The sequence below is a fragment of the Mobula hypostoma genome, chromosome 2, assembly GCF_963921235.1.
Source record: "Mobula hypostoma chromosome 2, sMobHyp1.1, whole genome shotgun sequence".
Taxonomy (NCBI): Eukaryota; Metazoa; Chordata; class Chondrichthyes; order Myliobatiformes; family Myliobatidae; genus Mobula; species Mobula hypostoma.
Window position 1 is genome coordinate 223,500,690 of NC_086098.1, and position 10,852 is coordinate 223,511,541.

The following is a 10,852-nucleotide window of genomic DNA, read 5'->3' on the forward strand; positions in this document are numbered from 1 at the left end:
ATGTAAATTTGAGGGCAGGGTGGAAGTTGGAGGCAAAGTTAATGAAGTCAACAAGCTCAGCATGCGTGCAGGAAGCAGCGCCAATGCAGTTATCGATGTAGCGAAGGAAAAGTGGGGGAAGGATACCAGTATAGGCTTGGAACATGGACTGTTCCACATAGCCAAGAAAAAGGCAGGCATAGCTAGGACCCATACGGGTGCCCATAGCTACATCTTTAGTCTGGAGGAATTGGGAGGAGCCAAAGGAGAAATTATTAAGAGTAAGGACTAATTCTGCTAGACAGAGGAGAGTGGTGGTAGAGGGGAACTGGTTGGGTCTGGAATCCAAAAAGAAACAGAGAGCTTTGAGATCTTCCTGGTGGGGGATGGAGGTATCACCTAGCTGTTTTTTTAAACTCACAACTGTACCTCACTGACTTTAAAGCCTTCACTGAGCCTATGAAAACTACCAGAAGTATTCTTTCTTTTAAATGGTGTATAGAACACAGAAAGGTAGAACACAAAAATGTACTGTTTAGCCCACAATGTTGAACCCAATTAATTAAGCAAACTAATGACACCTAATCTCTTCTGCCTGCACATGGTCTATGTAAAAATAAGAGAGTTGCTTAGGTTTCAAAGAGAAGTCTTCCAGAATTCAAAGATTCTGCATCTGCTACAGAAAGCAGATTGTTGGGAGAAGATTACAACCTTTCCTCTAACCCAAGAACTTTTTCAGACCTGGACTGATCATTCTGCGCTTTTTAATCCTATCCTGAGTCCTTTATGTTCTGCAAAGATTTCTCAGAACAGAAAAGCTGCTACAAACTTACACCCAACTAATGTTATTCTCCGCTCATTTCCCTCATCCCACCACATATTCACTGATCCAACAATTAGAGGGTACTCACTCCTTAACTTCAACCCATCCAGGTCGCTGCCGCAGAACATCCAGGATAGTATTTGTCAAAACACATTTGAATCGTATGATGCTACGTTGCTCCCTAGAAGTGAGAAATACTATTACTGTTTAAAGAAACTTTGAGTCTAGCATTACAAACCAGTACTCAAGATGCAAATTACTGAATCACCCAAATGTACAGGGAGAGAGAGAGAGAGAGAGAAGGAAGAGGGAAAATGATGCTGGAAAGGAGCAGAGTGATAGAGTGGAGAGAACGTGTTGATTGGTGGAGGTGGAGGAGATGGGGAAGAAAAGAGAGAAAATGGATAAATCACCAGGCCTGGATGAAATCTATCCCAACCTATGCTGTTAAATATGAGAAGAAATGAGTCTCTGTCTTGTCAGAAGACTGAAAGTGGCTAGAGTTGTACCATTGTTGAAAATGGAAACAGGAGGGACAAACAATGCAAAGTCAGAGCGGTTAAGCTTTAGTAGTGGGAGATTATTGGAATCCAGTTCGAGAGAGAGTATGAGCCTTGAGTTAGAAATATGAACTGAGGACAGACAGCATGGGAAGACTGATTCTGGCTAACTCGAATGTATTTTCGTAGAATGTAACAAGTGCAATACATATGTTTAATGTAGTCTGTCTAGAATTTCATAAGGCTTTTGAAAAAGTCCTACATGGCAGGCAGGTCAAAAATGTGAAGCCCTGTGGATCCAAAGGACAGTGAAAAACTGGGTCCAGTATTGGTTCAATGGCAGCAAAGGGCAATAGTTAACAGGCATTTTTGCAAGTTTAGCCCACAATGCCCCAACCTAAGTCTTGTTAATTTCACTGATTTAAACTTGAATGTACAGGGACATGACGAAGAAGTTTGTAGATGATATAAAAGCTGATAGTATAATCTGCAGTGGAATGGAACATTTTATTTCAGGAAAATAGAGATAACCTGGCCAACTGGCAGAAAAGTGGTAAATAGAATTTAAATCAGAAAGTGGTGAATTGTTGTATTTTGGGAGGTGCAACAAGGAAAGGGAATTACACAATAAATGGAAGAATACCGAGTGAAGCAAAAAAAAGGCCTTTGGAAAATTTCTTGAGAAATCCATAAGAGCAGCAAGACAGATCAAGAAGATGGTTTATAAAGGCATACTATCCAATAATAGCAGAGGCATAGAATACAAGTCACGTTGTGCCAGAACTGTATACTACATTTGGTCACAGGAATTGGAAAACAGCAGCTGTGATGCGAGATTAGTTAAACTAGGAATTCTTGCTTCAGAATAGGGACTCTATGAAATTATAAGGGGCAAAGGTTGAGTAATTGGAAAGGACATATTCTTAGCAAAAGAGTCAAAAAAACTTGGGGACATGAATTAAAAGTAAACAGTTGAAGGATTGGGGGATAATGGGAAAAATGGGCTGTAGGTATCTGGAAAACGTACATTATACATCTATTTATTGATTACAGCCCAGAGTTCAACACCATCACATCCTCATACTAATTAACAAGATCCAAAACCTGGGCCTCTGTACCTCCCTCTGCAACTGGGTCTTTGCCTTCCTCATCAGGAAACCACAGTCAGTGCGGATCAGAAATAACATCTCTTTCTCAATAGTGATCAACACCGGTGTACCTTAAGGATACATGATTAACCCACTGCTCTGCTCTCTCTATACCCATGACTACGTGGCTAGTCACAGCTCAAACACCATCTATAAACTTGCCAATGACACGACTAGTGTTAGCAGAATTTCAGATGGTGACAAGGAAGCATACAGGAGTGAAATAGATCAAATGTTGAGTGGTGTAGCAACAACAACCTTGCGCTCAATGTCAGTAAGACCAAGGAAAAGATTGTGGACTTCAGGAAGGAGAAGTTGGGGGAATGCACACCAGTCCTCAGAGGGCTCAGCAGTGGAAAGGGTGCGCAGTTTCAGTTCCAGAGTGACAATATCTCTGAGGATCTATCTTGGGCCCAACGTATTGCTGCAATTAAAAAGAAGGTACAATGGCGGCTATATTTCATTAGGAGTTTGAGGAAATTTGGTATGTCACCAAAGACTATCAAATTTTTACAGATATACCATGAAGTGCATTCTAACTGGTTGCATCACCATCTTATATGGAGGGGCCACTGCACAGGATAGAAAGAGCTGTAGAAAGATGCAAACACAGCCAGCTCCATCTTGGACATTAGTCTTCCCAGCATCAAGGACATCTTCAAAAGGCAATGCTTCAAAAAGGCAGCACCTATCATTAAAGACCCTCTTCACTCAAGACATGCCCCTTGTCATCGCTGCCATCAAAAAGGATATACAGGAGCATGAAGACACACACTCAAGTGTTTTAGGAGCAGCTTCTTTCCTTCTGCCATCAGATTTCTGAATGGACAATGAACCCATGTACACTACATCACTATTTGTTTTATCCTCCTTTTTGTACTATTTTAATTTATAAATTTCTTATTGTAATTGATAGCATTATTATTATGTATTGCATAGTACTGCTGCTGCAAAACAAATTCAAGGACATATGCCAATGATATTAAACTTGATTCTGATCTCATTGCCTGAAAGTAGGATAAAGGCACAAATCCTCGTCATATTTAAACAGTGTTTGGATGTGTGCTTGACCACAAGATGGAAGGCACGATTCAGCCATTTTTTTTCAACCTGCATAGACACAATGGGTCAAATGGATGCCTCAAACCAAATGTTTCATGATTCCATGAATCAGAGAGATAAAAGACAGAAAGTGTTGTAATGTGAGCATTATTAAAAGGATATTTGGGGGTTCTACTTCCGTTCTTTTTACTGCCGATGGGCTTTGTATATAGTGTACCTGTACGGGTTGCGAAAGCCTCTGTATATACATAACGGTTTTGAAGTTCGAGATAAAATTGTTTGGTGGGCATGAAGTTGTCGAGTGTGCCTTTTTCAAAGTAGAATTTACTACAGAAAGTTCATTGAATAGACTAAACAGACCACTCGCTATTGAAGAAAACATGTCAACCCACCTTTGTTTCAGATTACCAAATGATCCTTTGTTCACAATGGTCTACAAATAAAGAAAGATCGGTCATTGCACCTTCAAAACCAGAAAGGAAGTACAAAGAGGCACGTGAAGGGGTACATGGGGAGTCGGGGTAAGGAGGCAAGGCATGGATGGAAAAGCTAGTGAGAGGCAGGAAGGAAACGGGGGTAGAAAGGGAGGGATGAAAGAATAGGGGGTTTAAAAGGAAAGAGGGAAGAGAGGTGTATAGAGAGAGGGAGGGGAGGAAGAAAGTAGAGAGAGAGGAAGGGGAAGAGGACGTGTAGCCGGAGGGAAGGAGGAAAGATATCGGTGTACGAGGGAGAAGAAGGGGTTGTAAAAGGAAGGGGTGTTGTAAAGGGAGGAGAGAAGTGGGGGATATAGGGAGGGAAGAGATGGTGCAGAGGGAGAGAGGGGAAATGGGGAAGAGGACGTGTAGAGGAAAAGAGGGAAGAGTGGGTGGGGAGAGAGGGAGGGGCAGAAGATGATAGAGCAGAGGAAAGAGAGGGGGGGAGAAATAAAGACCGTGACGGATCAGAAACGGTAGGGAGGGACAGAATGGAAAGAATAAGCGGGTGGAGTGGAGTGTGAGCGCTGAGGAGTGAAATGGACAAAGTGCGGTGGAATATTCGGGAGTAAATTCCCACCTTGCTGCGGTTCATGGCGCCTCTCGCGTTGCTCCATCGCCATGGCAACGTCGCACTGAGTGCATGCGTATTTGCGTAAAGAGGGACTGCTCCGAGGGGAATGCTTTGGGAGAGTTGAGGCGGGATGGGCATGCGCACCTGTGATTGGTGGGAAGCCTGTTAGAGACACTGATTGGTGGAAAACCTGGATAGAGACACTGATTGGTGGAAAACCTGGATAGAGACACTGATTGGTGGAAAACCTGGATGGAGACACTGATTGGTGGAACCCGACAGAACGGGAACGCGACGGGTCAGCCGGAGTGAAGGTCACGATGGTGCAATTTATTGCACGCGCGGAGTGTGACGAGCTGAGTAAAATTGAAAGATATCCATATTTAGATTTGGTTAATAACTGGGCTGTGAAATTGAAACTGATTGAGGAAGACATAGCTAACCAAATTTGCTTGCCACATGTTCCTCTTTGGCTTTTGCCAGAACCAGAAGTAGACCTATTCCTCCTTTTTCACCTTCAAGGAAGCAGTGCAATTTCAACAGCGTTGATCACAAATGAATCTTATCTGAAGTTTTTTACTGATGGCTCAGTGGACCCAGAGAGCAGTAAGGCAGGATATGGGACGTACGTGTCTCAACTTGGAGTTAACAGGCATCCCACGCTGCAAAAACTCATTTTAGGGAGATAGCACCCCCCTCCCCAGTCGACCTCCAAGGGCGCATGTATACGGGACATTTGATTATAAAAGAACATAACAATTTATTTGACACATATTGAAACTACACACACACACATATTTTGTTGGCAATCTCAATGCTAATACAAATAGCTTTTATATTTCTTTTGCAAACTTTCCTTGTACTGTGATGTGGCTCTGCTGAAAAGAACTGTGAAATACTTGAGCAGCCTTCCCTGCGATTAGCCTCCCTAATATGTTGTGGTCCCTAAAAGAAATAAAAGCACAAGGTGTATCCTTATTATATTGTCTTATGTAATATTTTGTTTAGTGATTTCGTCTAATCTGTAAACCAATCTGTAATCTGTAAACTGGGTATATGCAGAAAATGTGACATTAAAATACAGCATGTACTTATATATTATCATGGAGTTGTTTTTAAATTCTATTACAACTTTAAGCACGTCTACAGGGAGTTTGGCCTCATCACGTAGTACATCAATAAATTAACTCCTTAGCAGCTAGCCAGCTAGTTTAAATAGTGTTAGCTATGCTAATGAACAAATGACACCTGTTTAAACTCACCTCAACATGTCTTTTACAGTCTTAACCCACCATGGGCAATAGAAAAGTCACTGTTGTAAACAGTGCAGCGAGCAACACTGTCATTATTTTTGACCCCTATTAGGCAGGGGTACACTTTAGGGTAGTCTGGGGTGAAGTGCGTTTTATATTTTTTTTGAAACACTTTGCCATGGCGGTGCATGCCACTAAACTGAACTGATGGAGAGACAGGTCGACTGTGAAGCCTTCTCATAGAGGAAATTGATAGGTCTACTTAGCACAAAGAGAGACCAATCAGGATGCTCGCTCTTGTTCCCGCTCTCGATCTTGCTCTCGACCTCACTCCCACTCCCCCTCTCCCTCTCCCTCTCATTTCCGGGATATTGTATATAATCTGCGGGCGTCAGGGAGCTGCTATTAATATGCGGGAGACTTCCGGGAGAGGTGGGATGTTTGAGTTAAGATTGGTCACCGGGTTTCAGATGGTGTTTCTGTCTTTGCAACAGAATTATTAGCAATCCACTGGGCCTTATGATGGATAGAAGACTCTCGACCGTGCAGGGTTATCATCTGTTCGGATTCTGCTGCTGCCTTACAGGCTATAAAAGGGAATAAATCAAAAGATCGTCCTGACGTAGTTATTGAGATTCTGTTAGTTCATTCTCTTAGATTATTATCTGAATGATTAGGAAAAGGGGAAGTGCAACGAGACCTGGGTGTCATTGTACGACAGTCATTGAAAGTGGGCATGCAGGTAAAAAGGCAAATGGTATGCTGGCATTCATAGCAAGAGGATTCGAGTACGGGAGCAGGGAGGTACTACTGCAGTTGTACAAGGCCTTGGTGAGACCACACCTGGAGTATTGTGTGCAGTTTTGGTTCCCCAATCTGAGGAAAGACATTCTTGCCATAGGGGGAGTACAAAGAAGGTTCGCCAGATTGATTCCTGGGATGGCAGGACTTTCATATGAAGAAAGACTGGATCGATTAGGCTTATGCTTGCTGAAATTTAGAAGATTGAGGGGGGGATCTTATTGAAACGTATAAAATTCTAAAGGGATTGTATAGGCTAGATGTAGGAAGATTGTTCCCAATATTGGGGAAGTCCAGAACGAGGGGTCACAGTTTGAGGATAAAGGGGAAGCCTTTTAGGACCGAGATGAGGAAAAACTTCTTCACACAGAGAGTGGTGAATCTGTGGAATTCTCTGCCACGGGAAACAGTTGAGGCCAGTTCACTGGCTATATTTAAGAGGGAGTTAGATATGGCCCTTGTGACTAAAGGGATCGGGGGTATGGAGAGAAAGCAGGTACAGGGTTCTGAGTTGGATGATCAGCCATGATCATACTGAATGGCGGTGAAGGGCTGAATGGCCTACTCCTGCACCTATTTCTATGTTTCTATGTTTTGTTTAGAGAAGGGAATATGGGTTTACATGGATACCTGGGCATGCTGGGGTGGAGGGAAATGAAATTGTGGATGGCATTGCAAAGTCTTCTTTACAGAGCAGGCAAGTAGAAATTAGAGTACCCCTAGGCAGAGCAGAATTGAGAAGTAGGATTAAAAAAGGTATAGAGAAGAAGTGGCAGGAGGATTGGAAAAATGAATTAAACTGAAGGCATTTCTTTTCTAGTCACCCACTAATTAAAAAGGTCTCAGAATGTTACTTATTAAATCGTAGAGATATGGTGAAATTAACAAGACTTAGGTTGGGGCATTGTGGGCTAAACTATTATTTAAAGATAATAGGAAAACATCCTACTGGATTATGTGACTGTGGTAGTCCAGTTCAGCATGTTTTGCTGAGTTGTAACCGATATAAAATTGAAAGAAGCATATTGTTCAAGAGGCTGTCTGAGTTAAATGTATTTTGTTTTTCTATTAAATCCTGTTTGGCCAAGCAGAGAACCACCATCTGATTGAAGAGTTTATTATTCAGTTTATACGTGCAACTAGTTTATATTCAAGAATTTGAGTTTCTTGAAATTCTGTAATTAATTATACATCCTGCGGAGGACAGTAATACGCCTAGATGCGTCTAAACTACTGGAAATAGAAGAAGAAGAAGAGCTGAGTTCAGACTCATCTTGCTGTGCAAAAAGAGGGAGAGAATTAGATTAAATAGTGTAAATGAAATGGCACGGTATTGGATCATGTTGTATAAAATGATGTTAGAGCATTGTATTGTGTAATATGATGGGAGACAGTAGCGAATTGGATCAGATTGTGGAAAGAGATAGTGGAAATTGTTTTATACTATTAACTGCAGAAAAGTGGGATTTCTCCCAAATATTTCAACCCCACCTTCCCTTGACTAGAACCACTTTAGCTTCCAGGCTCTGATACGCCTGTTTCTCCTGGGTCGGAACAGTATGGGAAAATGGAATCTTAATATCCAGCAAGATGGTACAGAATAGAATCACACCATGTGATGTAGGGCCAGCGGTGGGACAACACCATGTAATGGAAGAATAAAGAATGGGACTGCACTATGTAAGAGGCAACAGAGAAATGGAAAACAAAACTAAAACAGAACTTTGGAAATACTCTGCAGCATTTGCGGAGAAGAATTAAATGTCCATAACTGCACTGCAGAATTCTCAGTAAATATAGGACCAGATATTTGTGTAGCAGAGCATTGTAAAGAATGGGACCAGACTGCGATATATTTTGTGCAATATCACTTCATCCCGTGTAATGGTTACAAAATAGAGTTACACTATATAACACAATAGTATTAAGTGGAACTATATAATAGAACAGTAAAGTATGATTTCTATTTTATAGCCATGGTACAATTACATGATACTGAGGAATGAAAGTTGTCTCTTTTTATATGCAATAACCATTGTACATCTGTTTTAGAATAACTGTGGATTATGTTGGTCTGGGCAAAGATTCTGATGATGCTTCACTTTGCAAAGAAGTTGAGGATTTTGCAGAGACAAATGTTGAGGATTTTGCAGAGACAAATGTTGGTGGTATTTTTCAGTGTCTCAAGATGTCCGTTGTAGGTAGGATGCAGCTCGATTTGCTGAATTCCTCCAGTGAATTGTTTGTTGCTTCTACTGCAGTTGGTCTGGATCTCAGAAGAATGTAAGAGACAGGATCATTGTAGACAATAAATTTTATGCCACGTCTGAGATCTTGATTTTCAAAAACTGTTTTCTTCAATCAACCAGAGAGTATGCTGCTGTTCTGAAGGCAATGCAGCTCCACGCTCCACAGTTTAGGTTCAGGTAACTCTCATTCTGCAGTTTAATCACCATAGGTTGAACAATTTTCCATTAGTTCTGAAGATTAGCTGCACACCCATGGTTGGTTCATTGGTGGTGTGATGTAATATAGTGGAGAGAAAGGCAGGGTGATGCGAGGAGCCGGGACGGGAATGGTGGAAGAGGTAGGAGAATAGAGTGGAAAAAAGGGAGGAGGTGTTCATTTCCCCTTGTAGATGCTGCCTGACCTGCTGAGAGAGTCCCTCCAGCAGTTTGTGTGTGATGCTCAAGTTTCCAGCATCTGCAGAATCTCTTGTATCTACTGCTTGACAAAGTCCATCTTGTAATATCTGAGGGAGTGACACATATGTCTTTCTCTGTGGTAGGTGAGAAAGGTACAGAAAACTGTTGGGGCAGTAATGCATTTTGTTTGATACTGGTCTTCACTAAGATTAGTTGAGTGGTAGACCTGTTGGTTAATGTCATAGGGCGTATGCCTTTGTGGAACAAACGTGAGCTAAGGATGAATATCTGAGGTAGCTGAATTAGAGGAAAGTATTCCACGGCCCATCCTGAATGATGTAATCAAATGCTTCAGTGAGGAATGGTTGCGTTGGAGGGAGTAGACATTAAAGTGGCTTTGGTTAAGGGGAGTGGGAGAGCTGAAATTTTAGGGAGAAAATTCCACCATGCTGTGATTCAGTATAAAATAATCCTCAATATCTTTTCCACAATATGATCTAATTCTCTACTGTCTTAAGTGTGATCCCATTCTCTGCCATAGTATTTGTGACAGGATCCTGAATTATCCCTATGGACTGTGCTTTTAAAAGAGAGAGAGAGGTGTCCAACACAGACACCTTGTTATCAAGAGAGAGAGAGGCGAAGACTGCTTGGAGATGGTGTTACGGTTTCTCTGCAGCATGTTTATACTTCTACAAGGACACTGGCAGCTTCTAAGTTCTTACAGAGAGAGAAGGGAGGAGCTACTTGATGGACAGCTGGTGTTCAGCACAACAGTATTTAAACCAGCGTAATTGCTTGTTTCACGGGACACGCAGACGCACAAGGGTGTGGTGAAGTTACCACTATCCTGTCCAGGTGCCCACGAGTGTGGGACTGTGGATCGATTATGAGGTATCGATCTGTGATTGTTAGTGCGTGAAAGAGCGACCTTGTAGAGTTTGCTAGTGTGTCTAACCCTCGCCTGGGTTGGTAGACTATCACTCGAAGACAGTGCCCCTAAGTTAGTTAAGCTTGGCTAACTTGGAAGTTTCGGAGGACAGTGGGAAGATCGACGGCATCAGCTCACCTGAAGAACTAAACACCTCTCTCTCTCCATCACTACTGAACTCAATACCACGAACTGAACTGAACTTTACTCATCATCGTAAGACTAACTATTTACCTCTAGACTTGAAGAAGCTTGGTTTTCATATATTTCCACACTTACTTACATGTAATCATTGCTAACCTGTTTGAGATATCTGCATTTATATTACTGTATTGCGTAGTTACTAATAAATACCATTAGTTAATAGCAATACTGGACTCCAAAGTATTTTCCATTTCTGCTGGTTCTTTAACCCATCACGGGGTAACTGACATATTACACAGTCAATTCCATGTTCTTAACATCATTTTACACAATGTGGTCCCATACTATGCCATTTCGTTTATATTTTATGATCCAATCCTCCCCTTTTTTACACACTGGGATTACAGTGGTAGGTGTTGACGTTTCTAATTCTGATCAGACGGATGGTTTCATGAGTCACACATCTGGGGAACAACATGGACAGCAGCCATTGGCCGCAGTTTAGGTCATGTTGAGTCT

General features: G+C 41.8%; 1 protein-coding gene across 1 annotated transcript in view; it reads right to left on the bottom strand.

Moving 5' to 3' along the window:
* Positions 1 to 7,251, bottom strand: part of ttll9 (tubulin tyrosine ligase-like family, member 9) — a 54,466-nt gene extending 47,215 nt beyond the window's left edge. Inside the window, 5 exon segments of the mRNA XM_063069665.1 lie at positions 891 to 983; positions 3,905 to 3,945; positions 4,566 to 4,624; positions 4,627 to 4,703; positions 7,244 to 7,251. Of these exon segments, the coding sequence (XP_062925735.1) occupies positions 891 to 983; positions 3,905 to 3,945; positions 4,566 to 4,624; positions 4,627 to 4,703; positions 7,244 to 7,251 (278 nt within the window).
* Between the last annotated feature and the right edge of the window lie 3,601 nt (positions 7,252 to 10,852).